Below are 17,227 nucleotides of genomic sequence, written 5' to 3'. Positions count from 1 at the left end.
CCCTAGACTTCTCCAGCCCAGGGGCTGGGCTGCCCTTCCCCCAGCTGCCCTTCGCTATAGAATTCAACCATTTTGGTTGCCTGCCCCTTTTGTCTACTCTTTGGCCCTCCTGGCTGCTGCACTGGGTCCCCCCCCTCTCCTTTTCCCTCTCCCTCTCTTCACATGGGTCATCTGGGAGAATCCAGAGTGGACTTAATGCAATACCCAAGGCAATCAACTTACAGACAGAAAAGGGTTGTTCGGGCTCATGGTTTTGAAGGCTTCAATACACGGGTGGCTGGCCCTATTGCTTTTGGCCCTGTGCTAAGGCAGTCCATTCCTAACAGGGAGTGGATGGCAGAGTAAGGCCTCTCTGGACTCTTGGCTAGAATTTAAAAAACAGACAAAAGGTTCCCTGTGACTAGAACACCTCCTGCTGGGTCCAGCATATTAAAGTTTCTGTAATTTCCTAACAGGAGAAGCTAAGAAAGCAAGCCTTTAAGACACAGGTCTTCAATATCCAAAGAACGGTAAGAAGTCTAAGAGATTTCCAGCTCTAGGAAACAGATTCATCCAACCATGTGTTTGAAATAGCCAGCAGGCCTGGGACTTTGTTAAAACACATTTTGTCCTATCACTCAAACCTAATTGGTAACTTCCTGCTATTTAATCACTGTCTACTTGAAGCTGTGAAGTGCCGGCTTATACATAAAAGTCCTGAATGGGGTCCTAGGATATTCTTATATGTCACTAGACCACAACCCACACCACCTAACAGTCCCCATCACATCATTTAACAAGCGTGTCTTGAGGACTGACTCGGTGTCAGGTTCTCAGTAGATCTGTAAATAACAGCGGGGTCTCTACCCTGTGGAACTTGAATTTTGATAAGGTAAATTACTAATACATACATAAACATGAATAAAGGAGGTAATTCCAGACTGTGTTCAGTGCTGGGAAAGAAATAAATAGTGGGAAGAATGTGCTTACAGAAGGGGGAGCTTCTCTACCCAGGGTGGCCAGACAATCTGTCTATGAAACACTGCACATGTTGCGTGTTTAAAAAACTTAGCCTCTTCAGCCTTTGAGCCCGGCTCCATGAAAGGACTATGATGTTTTCTTCTCTGTAGTCTAAATGCCAATGGTGATTACATTTGTCAGCACTGATATGCTAATTACCACATGCTTGGTATCTTCAAATAACACATCTGTGATCCGAGGCTGTAGAAGTCAGAACCGGAAACCAAGGTGACGGTACCTGCACTCCTGCTGGAGTCTGCATTGTTAGTGTTTCTGTCTTCTAGAGGCCACCTGCTTGCTGTGGTCCACGGTCCTGGCCTTTGTCTTCAAAACCAGCAGCAAAGCACTTTCCACTTCCTCTCTCTGATTCTGACTGCCGTGGGATTTCACGTAATGCAGGAAGAGTCCTCCATTTACGATCCTTTATATAAACACACCTGGCAGCCTTTATTGGTGCAAAGGAACATATTCATGGGGTCAACCTCATAGGTCGGTATTGATTGAGCCTATCTCAATGAGCCATGAACGTTATCTTTATCCCTAGTTCCTATCCATTTTGTTTTATAAGAGAAAGACTGGAAATGACGAATGAGCTGTATAAAGCCACATGCTTGGCTACAGTTTTAGAATCAGGACACCCCGAATACATAGATTATCTCTTTTTCTCTGTTCTTTCTTTCTTTCTTTCTTTTTTAACTAGTCGTTGTTTGCGTTTATTTAGTCTCTTTCCTTTTTCCATAAAGGCAAAGAACCACATCACTCTTAGTCACCAGAATATGCCCAACACACCTGAACCCTTGACACACCATGTGAGCTTGTCTAAAACATTTATGAATGAAAGAATGGATATTCAAATCCAGTCTCCCATGAATCATTTTATGCAGCAACTTCTGGCAAATTATACACCACTTTTAAAGCATCAAAATAAAAAAAAAAAAACAAAAACAACATTATATTGGTGCTATAATTTGAGGTGGTGAATAAGAGTCCTGGATGTCCACTCCTCCGGTGGCACTCAGCTTTTCTTTGTGGTGTGCTGCAAGGTGTATTTGAACTTCCTGGTCTCCCCCTAGAATGCTGACATATAGTTCTTTGTGTATTCTTGGGTCATTAACATAAATAGTCTACAGGGGGAGCTTCTGAATGAGTTATTCCTTTCCATTCATCACTAGAGAAAGAAGGAAAGCAGGAAACCTCACTGCATGCTGCATTCTTAAATTTACTAGAGAGATGATACAGGAAGAAATAAAGGTCACTAAGCCAGGCAAGTGGCACTTTTATGCATTGCCTTGTCAATGGGTATGGCTCTTAAGTGAGAAAATATAGCACTAAAAAAGCACAGCTCACCTTCCAACCTAGAGAATGAATCCTCGGGAGTTTTAAATGAAAGGGCCTTTCTTTAAACAGTTATAGAAAGGCATCTGAAAAAAATCACCTCTTGTTATTCTAGAAGACAAATTATGTTTGTGACGTGAAGGTGTTTTACCTCCATTGTCTTACCTAATGCCACCCATTTGGTCAAACAGGTTTTACATCTGACATTTTTTCCTCTTAAGAGGGGACGCACCCGTCACTCAGGGTGTCGTTGAAGGGTGTGCATGGGAAGCCAGAGGGAGATGCCTCCTCTCACTGCACTGGTGTCCAGGCCAGCTTCTTAGTCGACTTTAATGTATGTGCTTTGCTTCTAGTGGCCAAGGATGTCAACATCTTTTTTGATGAACTAGAGGCTGTCAACAGCCCGTGCAAAGACGATGATTCTCTCCTTCATCCTGGAAATCTGACCAGTACGTCGGAGGACACCAGCAGACTGGAAGCAGGGGGAGAGGTAAGAGTTTGCATGACTTCCCGACGTAATGGATTCTGTGTGGCATCCCAGCAGACCATTCAGAATCAAATCCCATCAAACTGCAGGTTCCTGGGAAGCAGAGGCAGGGGTCAGAGGTCTGTGCAGCTAGGTGGTCATAGCACATTTCGAAAATCTGAAATAGACACGTGCTCAGAACTGAAAAGTTAATCAAGCACTTTCTGTCTCCCATATAGAGACATTTAATGTATGCAGAGGAAGACTTTCATGAATTCCCTTCATTTTTTAATGCAGTCTAGGTGTCCCTAACTAATAAAAAGACACTTGACAAAGATGAACTTCCCAGTAGAAACCCCTGATCACGCAAACATGCTATGTAAAACGCACTGGTTTTTCAGACCATGGTGTCATCTGAGGTCTCTCTGAGTTCGTACTTGCCTCTGTCAATGGGAGGCTTCCTTGTGGTTGTACATAGATCCATCTGGTCATGTGCCATTCCAGGGGAGAAACGGTATTTTGTGGGATGTTCACTATCGTTTAGGCTCAATGAGGTTTAAAGTTTCCTTTGAGTACACGCCACAGAGAAATGACATACACAGAGGTAAAGTCAGTCATTGACGACATCCTCCTAACACCGTTACTCTTCCAGACAGTTACACGATGAAAGAGTGGAAATTAGTAACATCTACCAAGCTTCACAGGCCTCTCCCACAAATAACACAGTCTATCCCCCACCTCACCCATTTTTCTTTAAGAAAAAAAAAATCAGTTGTTCATCATCTCTAAACACTTTGTACAATAGCTTCATGAAGGGTCATTGAAAGGACCTCAAAAGGCAACTAATTTATTTCTCTTCCAGAGAAATGGTTTCACAAAGGTCAGGGCTGTGCCACAGGTAGAACTGCTCAGTCAGAGCCAGGTTTCTTCCTGGTACTCTTGAGAAAAGCCTTGCTGCTGTTGTGGTTGTGGTTGTTGTTGTTGTGGTGGTGGTGGTTGTTTTGTTGTTCTATTGAGTACAGCATTCAGAATTGAACCCAGGGCCCCATGATCCTAAGCAACACCCCGTCACTGAACTGTATCCCTACCTTAATACAATGCTCTGCTATGAAAGACAGGTGCTGCTTTCCCTATCTGGTAAATCGTTGTTAATAGGAGCATCTCCAGGTTGGCTCCCAAGGGTCTTGTAAAGCGAGAGTCTAACAGTGGTTACCAACTGAAGTTGTCCATGCTGTATCATGGGACGAAGGCCTTCCATTCCTCCTGACCCAGGCTGTTTTGGGGGTGAAGTTGCATGCATGGTGCTTGAGAATGGATGGGATTCTAGCATGTGGAAGGCTCACACGTTTTCCGTCTGTATGGGGTTTTTGAAAGGTGATGTATTCTATGGTCAAGAGAAGACAGGCATCCCATTTCCACTTGGCTGGATTTGCAGACTCAGTTCAGAAATCTATTAGCCTGAGACACTTGGCCCCAGCTGGAGCAGTCCAGACTCAATGCTCTCCTTTAGGGCTGGCCCTACCGTCTAAGGAGCCTGGGTGAAAAGCCAATTCATTCATCCTCTTTCTTGATTGTTATAAAATAATGAGTATGAGTTTTGTAGAAGTTGCAAGCTTAATAACAAAAAGAACATCTCAAACTATCATCCAATCTATGAATGAGAAAGACACTTTTCAAGTTATATGCCTAATCGGCATTGCTAACTTGTTATTGCTTTTTAATGCAATGGAAAATGAATATCAGAGTACATGCAAATGGAAGGATGTGCACTGTTTTGTCTTAAGCATCCTCTATGCTTGTATTGACACATGTATGAAAAGATAACAAGGTAAAATAGTTTTCTTTTCTATGTGTGGGTATGTGAGTCTGTCTGTCTGTCTGTCTGTCTGTCTCTATCTATCTATCTACTTCTATCTCTCTCTCTCTACCTCTCTCTCTCTACCTCTATCTCTTTCTTGAGACAGAGTCTGTGTAGCCCTGAGTGGCCTAGAACTTGCCATGTAGACCAGACTAGCTTTGAATTCACAGAGATCTCCCTGTCTGTGCCTCCCAAGCACTGGGCATTATCACACCCAGTCTTTAAAATAGTTTTCGTTTTTTTTGTTTTGTTTTGTTTTTAGTGTGGGCAAATAATCATGAGAAAAACAGAACAAGAATATTGCTAGGCCTATTGCAGCTACCTGAGATGCAGCTTTTGACCCTTCCAGGCCACCGTCCTCCCTGTGTTCTTACTACATGTAATGTAGAAATAGAAATTTATTTCCTTTCACGTTTAATAGAAAATTGTGTTATGAGGTATTCTTTGGCTTGTTATTTTCCTGTAGAAAATTTTCAATACAACTCATGTGCATTTAGTCTCACTGTCGCATAATAGTATTTAACAGAGTGTATATCCAGTGCACACTGTACTTAGCCATTTCTTATATATACCTGAGTGGATCCTCATTTTAACGTTTTTTATTGTTATGAACAATGCTGCTATAAATATTTATCTACATCTCCAAGTTGCCTTGCCAAGAGTTCCTCTAGGGTTTTATGTTATGCAAATGTTCACTTTTACGAGATCAATGCCAATATGGTTTCCAAAGTGAGTGTCTCAGTTTTCACTCTCATCAGTAGACTATAACGGCCCTCAGACCTTTGTCAACACCTGCTACCTTCAGATGTCTTGCAATGGTTTGCCCTTTTTCTATAATGCACCTTCATTTTATTGTTCCTTGTTTTCATATTTCATTTTATGGACATGAGCTTCTAACTCAAGTCTGTGTTTTAACCAAATTTCATTCAGTTCTAGTTCTTTAACTTTGCTCACCTGAATCTCGGGCTCCGGAATGGCTTGAACCGGTCTCTTTCTCTTTGTACGCAGAAAGTGCGAGAACGAAACAAATCCAATGGACTTTACTTTAGAGACGGAAAATGTCGAATTGACTACATCCTTGTGTACAGAAAATCCAACCCTCAGACTGAAAAGAGAGAAGTGTTTGAAAGAAATATTAGAGCAGAAGGATTACAGATGGAAAAAGAGGTAAACAGTTTTCTTGTATGGGAATGCACACACACACGCACGCGAACACATGAGTACAAACATATATAAACATTAACAATCAAATTTTTAAATGAGCCCTTGGCATGTTAACAGAACAATTTAATTACTTTCTCCAATTTCAGTGTTCAATGTCACAACTCTTGGGATTTTGGAGCACAGCTTGCCATTTAGAGTATTTAAATATCAAATGATTTCATGACAAAGTATTCTGTTCTGAGTAACGGGGTTGTTCTAAGCTCTCATTACTTATCTGACATCCCACTCCACTGCCGTTCTGTGTATATAACAGAGTGTTCTGCTCACGTGTGGTAAACCTTTGAATGGAATGCTATCAGCCCCCTCTGGAGGCCATGGTTACATTTTCAGAACCATAAAGAACATGGGCATCCGGGCACACAAGAAGAGATTGGTTATGTGGGGGATGGGGAGAAACCACTCAGATAGAATTTCTTAAAATGATTCTAGTTTTTAAAAAAAACTTTCAGATTATTTCTTACAGGATTCCCAGCTCAACTGTTAGCTTCCTTCAACCCCCACTCCCACCCTGTCCTCCCTGCATGAAGAGTTTTGCTGAAGAACTAAACAAACAGGAGGCTCTGCCAAGACTCTCGTAATAATCCCCAGGAGGCTTATGTGCATTCAGCACAGTGTGTATATGTGTCCCTGATAGCTGAGTTATGTAACTCTTAAGATTCCCCTGCACGATGTGTGAAGCTCATGTGATCAATAAGAAAAACATCCTGACAAATTGGAATGTCTACTGTGCCGCTCAAGGCTGAGGGATAGATCACTGAAGTCAGACAGCCAGGTTTTCATTGCTTTGAGGCATCAAGCGGTTGAGGCATTTTACGCCCACACTGGTTGTGTTCATCTTGAGAGGTGGAGGGGACATGGGACTTTCCCAGGCCTGGTAGACTGACCTCATCCTTTGAACATTTTCCATAAGGAAGCAGCATTTTTCTGGAACTGACCTCATCCCTTGAGCATTTTCTGTAAGGAAGCAGCATTTTTCTGGAACGTCTCCAGCGAGAAATTGGGAAGACGGTGGGATGCCTAAGGAGAATCGGTTCCTATCCCAGGAGAGTGGGGCCGGTTTGCTCAAAAGCCCTTCAGGTTGCGTTTTAACCTGGCACAGCAAACTGAATTAAGTGTCGTCTTTTCAGTGTCTTTGTGGAGATCCTGAAAAGCTTTCCTATGTGGTCCCGCTGAGCACAGCACATTATATTCGTTCTTAAAAGACATTGCTTTGTCCCAAAGCCTTACTTCTAGATGGCAGGATTTTTATATGGTAGAGGGGAGAGAAGAAAGAATATAACATCCACATAGTCTGAAATAATGAAAGTCCCTTCTGACTTTGTTAAAAAGTTTGATGCCTATCAAAAGAGAGAGCTCCGTGCAATTAATGAAAGATATTGGTATTTTAAGCTTCACGATGATTCTTCCCATTCCCGGGGCTTCCTCTGCACAGCTCATTTCATGAGCTATTCATTCGAACGCAGAAGGCCTAATCCTTTTCCAGATAAGTAGTACTAAACTTGCACACCAGTCTTCCGTGCGTCTCCAGCATCTGCACTCTGGTATTCAGCTGCCAGCAGTGGATCCCACAGCTGAGGCTTGTCGAGCCTGCTCAGTTGTAGCATGCTGGGATGTGTATTCACGACATGAATGGGTGTCTTGCCTGTGTGATTTGGTAGTATACTAGTTAATTTTGTTTGTTATAATTTTTAAATATGTGCCCAGCTAGGTATTCATTTCTGTGTGTATCAGGGAAAAAAATAGGTGGAAAAATTATTACCATATAGCAAAACTTAAAAATCAAACACCCTAAGCGCTTTTTTTTTTTTTTTTTTCTCGTTGCCTATTTTCCTTCCCTGGATTGCAGCTTCCTTCCTGGTAATTTTCCGTGCAGTCCTTTCTATACTGCCAGCAGACAGACAGGCCTCTTTGGGGAGCCTTTATTTTCCTAGCAGCTTCCAGCTCCAGTCTTGCCCTGACGCCCACAGTCTACGCAGGTGGTGCCTGTCTCTAATGAAGCAGCTCTGCTCTCTCTGCATCCTGGAGTCCTCAGCTCAGTGAGAAAAGAGGTGTTTGCAGGTTGGCTTGCCTGAGGGCACTGGGAAGTCGTAACTGAAGTCAAATGTCCCTCAGTGGCATGTGCATTTATGTTGTGGTATCAGACTTGGATATCATCAGAAGTGCTCTTCTGGAAATCAAGTGCTTTACCAACAGTTGTAGCAGACAGACAACCATTTTAACAGTAATTTTGGCCTCCAGGAGTTACTTCAGCCCATTATAATACACAAAATGAAGCATGAAAAAGGGAATCCGTGCACATCTGAAATGGCTAACACCGAGGGTATCTTATGAATGACCAGTATCATTAGTATCTTTGTCCCATAATATCCAGCATTATGAAAAGGCTACTTCAGAATGAGGTTTGAGTTTCTAAGGATAAAGACAGTCTCTGTAGTTCAGTTTAACATAAGAAACTTCTCTCCTCTAAACATCGGGTGTCTAGAAACACTGGAGAATCTTTGGGGTTGGGGAATAGGCTTGCTGTGCAAGCCTGAGGACCTGAGTTCAAATCCCCTGCAGTCGTGTAAAAAGCTGACCACGTCTGTGTGTCTGTTACCCCAATGTTGAGGGAGCAGAGACAGGCTTATCCCCAGAACTTGCTGGCCAACTAATCTAGCCAATAACTAAGTGGAGGGCTAGAAGCTCGATAGGAGACCCTGTCTCAAAAGATAAGTGGACAGTGACTGAGGGAACAGCAACATTGAGCATGTCCATCCATATGCATAAACATATGCACACATTGAACAAGCGAAAACCTTTCATTCTTGATACAGGTGAGGACATCAGATAAAAATTTCATCTTTAAACCTTTGTCAAGGTCTAACTAGCAAGTAAGTGTTTGACACCATGGGTCTTTAATGTTCAATAACGATAATCTCACATTAATCCAGAGGAAGCAATATATAGCAACGTTGTCAAAGAAAGAGTAAGCTCAAGTTCATTTACTTTTTGCATCTTAAAATTATGTTCAGATTATTAATTTAAAGTTTCTTATCAATTCTGTTTCTTCTTGGTTCTTCACTGTGTGTTTTTGAATTGTCACTTGTAAGGATGTATCTTCTCCTTTAAATTATTACTTAAGTCATGGATACCTTGAAATCCTTAGAATGTGTTAGGAACCGTTGTGTTCATGAAACACTCCCCTCTCCTGGCTCCATCGGTCATGTGGGACACGAGAGAAGGCCCCTATTATCAAACCATTATACAATAATTCTAATTGTATAAATCAAAGCATCTGGATGAGATTCATTCATCCAACAAATGTTGTACATTCACCCTGTGACAGGCCCTGCTCTGAGTCCTAGGAATTCACCAATGAATAAAGAAAGACAAGAGTTATTGATTACAGAAAAATCAAGCCAAGCACAAATAAGCTAATATGTGAAATGCCTGCAAGAGAAGGAAAGGATATGTTGAAAGGGGCCTGGAATTATCTAGAAGTTGTCAAAGGTAGGCCTCTCTTCCAGACAAACAGAACAGCAAGGGCAAAAATTTTGAGACAGAAACACATCTGGGACATTGAGGAAAGCCTGAGGGTCTAACTAGAGTAAACAGAACCGTTCAAAAGATGGTTAGCTATTTTACCAGCAAAAGGACCTGGAAGCCCAGTGATGCTGGAGCTTAGCAGCTGGTAAGAGTCTAGCTTTCATCCCAGTGACCTGGGAAGCCATGAAAACAGTTCAACAGGAGACTACAGTGGGTTCCTTGAACTCACCCTGGCTGCCTGCTCTGATGAGAACAGGCTGGGGGAAGGCTAGCATGGTGGCAAATCTAGAAGACTTGTTTTAAATATCTAAGGAAGAGATGGTTGTTTGGCAAGTGATTACTGGAAAGCATAGTGATCGGGCTCAAATGCAGAGATGTTCAAAATGCAAACAGGTTGAATAAATAGTTTGGGAAAAAGTCAGCAGGGCGTGGTAGCACACACCTTTAATCCCAGCAAGTGGGAGGGAGAGGCAAGTGGACCTTTGTGAGTTCAAGGTCAGTCTGATCTGGCCTGGCCTACATTATGAGTTCTACGATATCTATCTATCTATCTATCTATCTATCTATCTATCTATCCATCCATCCCTATCTATCTATCTATCTATTTATCTATCTATGAGCATCAGATGTCTAGAAACACATCTCCCCATATATATATATATATATATATATATATATATATATATATATATAGAGAGAGAGAGAGAGAGAGAGAGAGAGAGACTCCACCTTATGCTACATCATTTATCCGAAAAACCAAAATAAAGGAGTTTCATTTACAGAGATGTGGGAAATAGTAGATCTCTTTGTATACTTGTTGAGTCTGTGACACTCCAGTAGAGACATCAGATAAGAGTCCAGAATTTGAGAAGAGGTCCAGGCTAGAGGTGTGTACTTGGAAAAGATCGCCTCAAAAAATGACTACAAAAAGAAGAGGCCCAAAGGTGGAGCACAGGACACACACATGTTTCAAATGTGAAGGATGAAGGTGAGCCAAAAGCAAGAATGAAGAAGGAATCTAAAGAAAAATAGAAAGAAAACCCAGGGCTGCATTACATGGGCAAAAATATTTCAGAAGGGAGGTAGACACAGACCATGCTGCTCCTGTTGGCGTGGGGCGTAAAGAAGATCAGATGAAACGGGAGTCACAGCGTGGTCTAAGTGATCCAGGAAAGATGTTTCTCTGGAGAAGTGGAGATGAAATGAGCACTGAAGGATTTTCAGGTCCTAGCTGCTTTGGCAGCTGCAGGTCACTACTTAGACGTCACCAAACCTGAGAACCACAACACACTCAACCAGGCTCCAAAATGGCACAGAAATGACATCAAGAAAGTCTAGTCACAAAAACAGGGATCTCTTCTAAAGAGAGTCAACCCCAAGTGTCTGAGGAACATGCAAACAATTAAAGTCAGTGACCCACAGGTCAAGTTCATCAGGGCCCTTTAAAGCCTGTTTGTGTGATTTTTCCCAGGATGCTTCTTCAATTATCTTCTGCTGGTGGAGAATGAAACCATTTTTTTTCACTGAAGACTGTCACAAAGCAATAAATGAAATTGAAATTTTATAGATGATACACACATTTGTAGGACTTATAGCTGACACACCTAAAGAGCGGAGATTCTTGCTTCCTTTTTCTAACTTTATATAATTCTGACCCCTTGCGTATGGGGACTGGGTCTGCGGTATATTCTTAACCTTGTCCCTGTGTCTTCCTGGACTGACGTCCCTATCCTGCGTTTAGGGAGAGTAGAAGATGTAGTGTCTGAGAAGATAAGAGATTTGGTCAGTGGCAGCTCTCTACCAGGACTCTGTCTCCTTACTACTGTCCGCCATTATCCTAGAGAAACAACGTTGCTCACCCTATCAGCTGCTTCAGGCTGTTTTATCAAAGTGGTAATGAGTGCTTGTTCTTCCCCCTCTTCTCTAACTCTGATTTCCAATTTAACATCTGAATTCAGTTTAAAGCTCTAAAGGCCTTAACTGCTTTTGTTTATTTAGGAATAAAAAGTTGAATCAAAACATTCCCATTGCCAGGTCAAGGCGACCAGTACAAAGTTACCTTGAACTGATTTGATCAGAAGATTATCTTAAATCAATTCATAATTTCATGGGACTCATTTGTATTCTCCCAACACACCCCAAAAAAAGCACAACTCAGTGGAAAATAATATTCATTCTCCCAAGTCACAGCAGAGCATCTGAAAATGTATTGCGGACTATTAGTTACTTCCCACAAGAAGAAACACGACCTGAAAAATCCCCTCAGAGCTGGAAACTGGACTGTTTGGGATAAAGCTCATTTTGTGTTGTCACTGGACACCATGGGAGCATCATTTTGCAGCAACCAAAAGGCAGTGAAGCCCTTCCTTAATGGTATTGTTTTGTTCCTCATTTTAATTACATCTTAGTAGCCTAGCTGCCAAGAATTTTATAAAATATACGCATTGAATTAACACCAACTGTTTATGAATAAAGGGAAAGATTTCCATCTTCAAAGCAACTGTCAATCCCTGGTCTTCTGCTTACCATTCTTACGAAAGTAGAAAAATTAAATATGAACATCATTAGTTAAGCCTGATAAGTCTTACTTGCGGACATGGTAACACTGGGGCAGGGTGCAAGGCTTAACTCAGGAGTAGTCAGTGGCATCTGATGATGGTTTGGAGTGGAATCATTCGTTCATTCATTAATTCATCCAAATACCTCTCATATGCCCAGTACTGTTGTGGAGAGTGAAACATGAAATAATTCCATGTGTCCGGGAGTGGTGGAGCTATAGAGAAACACGCAGAATTATGAGGAACTAACGTTTCTTTTGTGAGGTCCAGGCAAGTCGTTATGATAATGGGGAAACTGAGTGCAGAGAGGGTGAAATTCTCATTCATAATCCTGACTCTCGAAGGTGGCCCTTGAGATTGCCTCATTATTGTGTTTCCCTGGCATATGAATGTAGGAAGAAGCATCAGTGACTCTGAATGGAGTCTGAAGGGCTTAGACTGAGGAACTAGCTGGATTTGGCTAGAATCTAGGAGACAGGAGAACTCTTACAGGACACAGAGTAAGAAACAGATTCAGTTCACGATCTGTATTAGAACCTTTGGAGTGGCCGCACCTGGATGCAGTCCCTCCCTAACTGGTCCTTTGCTGTAATTTGCTTAATTTCCAGTATGCAATTATTGTAATTATTTTACCTGTCCATGCACCCCAAGTTTTCTTTCTGAAATCCCCCATCCCGTGCCTCTTACAGTTGAAACTATCTGGGAACGTCAGCCATTCTGTCTTCCAGTAAGGAAGTGTTTGGTGTAGTTTCTGTGGCACTGGTGGAAAGGCCAGGGCTGCAGTTCAGGGAGACCACACCCAGCTCCTTCAGCCTGAACACGGTCACGGGAGTCCAATGTCACTTCAGAACTGAGGGTCTGACTCAGGGCAGAAGGTTCTCACTTACCAGACCCGGAGCTGCACTGCACCTCACATTTGCCTGTACAACTGAATCCCTCGGGGTGTGTATGAATAGCTTTTCTTTTTCTGCTCCCGCATCCCGCCTGAGTGCTCCCCACTGTAGACTCTCACTCCGACCAAAAGGCTCACGGAGAAGGAGCGCCTTAGAAATCAGACCCAGCTTCTCATTAACAAAGCCGAGTAGTGGCCAGGATGGCAGCAAACGACATAAACCACAAACTCTCCGTCTGACGGAATAGAGATGTCCCTTCACGTAAGACTGCACGGCCCCCTTTCTCTGCAACACTCAAGGACTTCACGCTCTAGCACGCTAGCGCCTGCCTTTGCAATGACGATGGCGGATCTCTTTCTGAGTCTCTGCCCTGGTGCACTGGCTAAGCTGCCCGCAGAGTTCTTGCTGACACTCACACTTCTGTTCTGACGCCGACCTGAGTTAATTGTCTTTGGATACACAAGAGCTGAACTCTCTCAGCCCCATCCTCTAAGCTGGGAGTCAGTGCGTCTGGATAAGGAAACACCCCAAGTTGCCATTCGCAGAGAAGGGTAGAGGCAGACGAGGTGTAAGTTCTCTGCCCCAGAGAATGAAAGTTCCCTTCCCTCCTTCTGCCTCCTACGGTGTAAGAGTATCAGTCCTTCACGAATGCATGTTTCAAACCTGTTGGATCCCAGGCCCTCTGCAAAAATGAATAAATGACCCAGTTATCTATTGTCACATAATAAGCAGCTTCAGGGTTTGCGGGTTGAAACACGGGCGTTAGCTTTGCTCTCAGATCTCCCGTTGGGCAGGGATGCCCAGGGGCAGTTTCTCTTGGCTCCACCAGACATCCCTGCAGATCAGTCCCACCAGGTCCTAGAGTGGTTGCTGTCCAGGCACTAATGTCAACTGAGCTCTCAGCCATGGTAGTGGATTGCATACATTCCTTTCTTTCCGTGTGAGCTTCTTACTGCCTGCCTTGTCACATGACCGCTGAATCCCAAGGTTGATGTTCATTTCTGCAGCACATCGCTAGAGCAGTCTCTTTAACTGCGTTGTATTGAGAGAGGCAACTCAGAAGGGAAAGGCATAGATTCCACCTCTTGATGGAGCACTCAGGAAGATTCTAGACCAGTGGTCTGATCCCGCGAACCCTTGTTGGAAAGTGTAGCCTGCGTGGTCCGATCACAGAGCTAAAGCTACAGCAAAGAGACGAAGCATAACATAGTCTGGAAAGGGTTTTGTTTAGGCTTTTTCTTTCCCTCCTGAAACCACTAAGGGAGTTATAAGGTTTCTCGGAAGCTAAAAGAATATGCCCTAGGTCTTAAATGAAGAATAGATACCACCTAGGCTTGGCATTCCAGAGGGAAACTCACGAGATTTTGTACAATTAGCTTGAGATTTAGGACTGTGTTTCTCTTCCTAGTGGGACTGAGAATCCCAGGAAAACCACACAGGTTTCCCACAGTCTCTGTGTCATCCCTTCATCTCGACTTACACATCATTTATGGGCACTGAACATTCCCCTGTCGTATAATGCAGGTCAGGTATAAATTGCTCAGCTAAGCTTCGGTGACAGGGCTGGCCACATATGTGATTTTTAGTCCCTTGTTTCTTCATAAATGAAGCCCAGTCCATTGACTACAATTTCAACAGAGAGTCATCTCAAAGCTTTCTTTCAGGCTAATAATGTGACTAAACCACTCGTGTAGGAATTCTGACCCTGCGGGTCTCCGGGGAATACGATGTTTATCGCTCCGTGGAGTCCTGGGCTTTCCGGTTCCGTTTTCCATTCTCATTTTTTCCCAGACATGTTGAAATTAAAAAAAGTTTCACAGACGGCCAGCATTTCCCTGACCCTAGCAGGCCAGTGGGCAGGAAAGAAAATTAGACGTGGTGAGACCCCGGACCCGTTAGTGTTTCAGAAATGCATTAGGGTTGCCCCCGAGGGCCCCTCCCTCTCAGTCCGAAGGCCCCTGGGTGCAGCTAGGATATTATTTCAGACTATACAGCAGTAAATCATTTCGGTACTTATTCTGGGCTGCCTAGATTCAGTTTCTCAGCCTCTAATCAGTGCCCGTGGGCCTTCTGAAATCTACTTCTTCATTCAGTGACTCACAAACAATACCGTAGCTCTAAAAGGATAGAAATTGTTGGTGGCACCGCCCCTGCTTCTGATTGCCCGAAGGTTTGCCCTATCCTAAGTTCCCTGTGCAAACTCCACATGAACGAAAGGCTCCCGGTCTTGAGTCCTTCTTTCGCAGCGAAGCTGCGTTTAGTCAACAAAGCAACGAGTCAATCGGCAGGTAGGTGCTGAATGCTCGTCTGTGGGTTTTTTATTTCTTCTTCTTTCCACCCGGTGCTTCTCTGCACCAATGCAATAAATCCTGTTTAGGAAATCAAGAGTCATAACAGACCCCCGCAATACTGGGAGTTAGTACTTGGGACCGGAACTTGCTTGGTGTGAGCTTAAATGTTTTAGGTGATTAGGGAGCAAACTGAATATGATGATGAACCTGATGACTAATTACTGCGAGCATTTTTTAAAACCATCGTTCCGTGTCCCTCTTTACCTAGCCACAGCTCCATTTGCCACCGTTAAGCATTCTCACGAAGAAGCCCCCGAACTCTGCATCCCTTTGGTGCTTCGGCTTAGTTGCCTGGAAAAGTCTTGGCTAAATTCGATTTGAGTCTCCCCTTCTTTGCCCATATCTGGATGGCGAACGTGGCTGCAGAACCATGTCAGCTGCTCCCCTTTAAATCATGAGCATAGCCTGGGATGGCTCCCAGGAGGCTCAGAGACCCTCAGAATTGTACCTGTCCTCCTGCACAGCCAAATAACTAGGTAGCTTACTCCTTCCCTCGTTCCCTGCCCCCTCTTCATCCTGCTTTCTTCTCCTCTTTTTCCTCCTCTGCTTCTTTTGCTCACCTGCTTCTTAAGTTCGGTTATCCAATGAATACACAGTACTTGGCACGAGTGTAGACACTCAGGAGACATCAGTCAACAAAGCCAAAGGCTCCATCCACCCTTGCTCACATTTAAGCAAGCGTGGCACTGGTCAATAGACACGGTAAGTCGGTGGTATGCTGAGTGAGAGGGTGATAAATGATTGGGCAAGAACAAAATTAAAGTGAGTGTGGGTTGGAGTACTGGAGAAGAGACGGTCATTTTAAAGAGAATGTTCTGTAGTAGATTTTTTTTAAGGCAGCATGCAACCAAAGTCTGGATATGCTGGGGTTGGGACGTAGTAGCCTGCTATTATATCAATATTGACCTCTGGCCTCTTTAATCTTCTTACCTTATGTTCTGCATCCTCAGCTGAAGTTCTGCACGTAGCCTTGCCTATAGACACAATCAGACACAGCCTTCTGCCCCTCCCCTATACTCTTCCCCTTGCCTCCCCCTGCTGTGTATGAATGTAGCTCCAGAGCCTTGCCATGACTCCCAGATCCCTTCTCATAGGACTTCCCAAAGACTTTTCTCCTGTAATTGTCTCCTCTCTCTCCTCGTGTTCATATCAGCCTCTCTAACCAGTCATTTCCACTGTGTTCCTCATGTTTGTATCTGAGGAATAAAAATTTCACATATCCACATAATATAATGATTCCATCTCTCTTCAAGAAAAAATGCCTTGAAATACTTACCTACTGTCCTGTCCCCATTTTATTACCCCTTCAATATACCTTATAAGTTGCCTCTGTGTAGACCAGGTAGGGAAAGACTCCATGGATCACTCCTGATGTTTTCCTTTTGTCCAATAGAGACTCATGCCCTCCTTGAAAAGCCTTCAGTCTGGGTCACAGAGACAGTGTGAGCTCTTTGATGTGCCTCCTGGCTTCACTGCATCTTTCTTAACCTTCTTGGTCACCTTCCTCTTCTATTTAATGTCTAAATATTAGGATATCCTTGGGGTTGATCTTGTGTTCCCTTTCCTAATCTCTGACTCTCTATGACTTCACTCAGTCCCACAGATTTATACAAAGTCCGTGGGTGTCACTCAAGGCTTCATTACCCCAAGCTTCAGGTGGAAGTCATTTCTTGGTTTTTAGGGCGATTGAGTGGACTTTAGGTACTTAAGAGACCTGTGTTGTTAACAGAGACCAGAGAAGATAGAAATTTCACTGTTACCTTTGCCAGGAGCATGGAAGTATAAGTTACACAGGACTCTTCCGGGTTCTCTCAGAGCACATGGCCCAGAATTCACCATTTATCTTCAGATCATGTAGCTAGCTGGAGGGTTATGTCTCCATGTGCACCAAGGGAAAAGAGAATCAGATCCCAGGTACACTAGTAAACCCCATGATTTTAAATATATTGTGTGTTAAAGATTAATGTGATATTGTATATATTTATATATCCTTATGAACTAGATAAGCATTAGCTATC

The 17,227-nt window shown here is 43.3% G+C and overlaps 1 protein-coding gene across 4 annotated transcripts in view; it reads left to right on the top strand.

Moving 5' to 3' along the window:
* Positions 1–17,227, top strand: part of Ano4 (anoctamin 4) — a 398,260-nt gene that overhangs the window by 239,361 nt on the left and 141,672 nt on the right. For all 4 annotated transcript variants that reach the window (XM_032911022.1, XM_032911030.1, XM_032911017.1 and 1 more), the window contains 2 exons: positions 2,688–2,824; positions 5,667–5,825. In XM_032911022.1, the coding sequence (XP_032766913.1) occupies positions 2,688–2,824; positions 5,667–5,825 (296 nt within the window). The remainder of the gene's footprint in view (positions 1–2,687; positions 2,825–5,666; positions 5,826–17,227) is intronic.

Source organism: Rattus rattus, chromosome 1, assembly GCF_011064425.1.
Source record: "Rattus rattus isolate New Zealand chromosome 1, Rrattus_CSIRO_v1, whole genome shotgun sequence".
NCBI classification, from domain to species: domain Eukaryota; kingdom Metazoa; phylum Chordata; class Mammalia; order Rodentia; family Muridae; genus Rattus; species Rattus rattus.
Note: the sequence above shows the minus strand (reverse complement) of the source record. Positions and strands in the feature narration are given on the sequence as shown.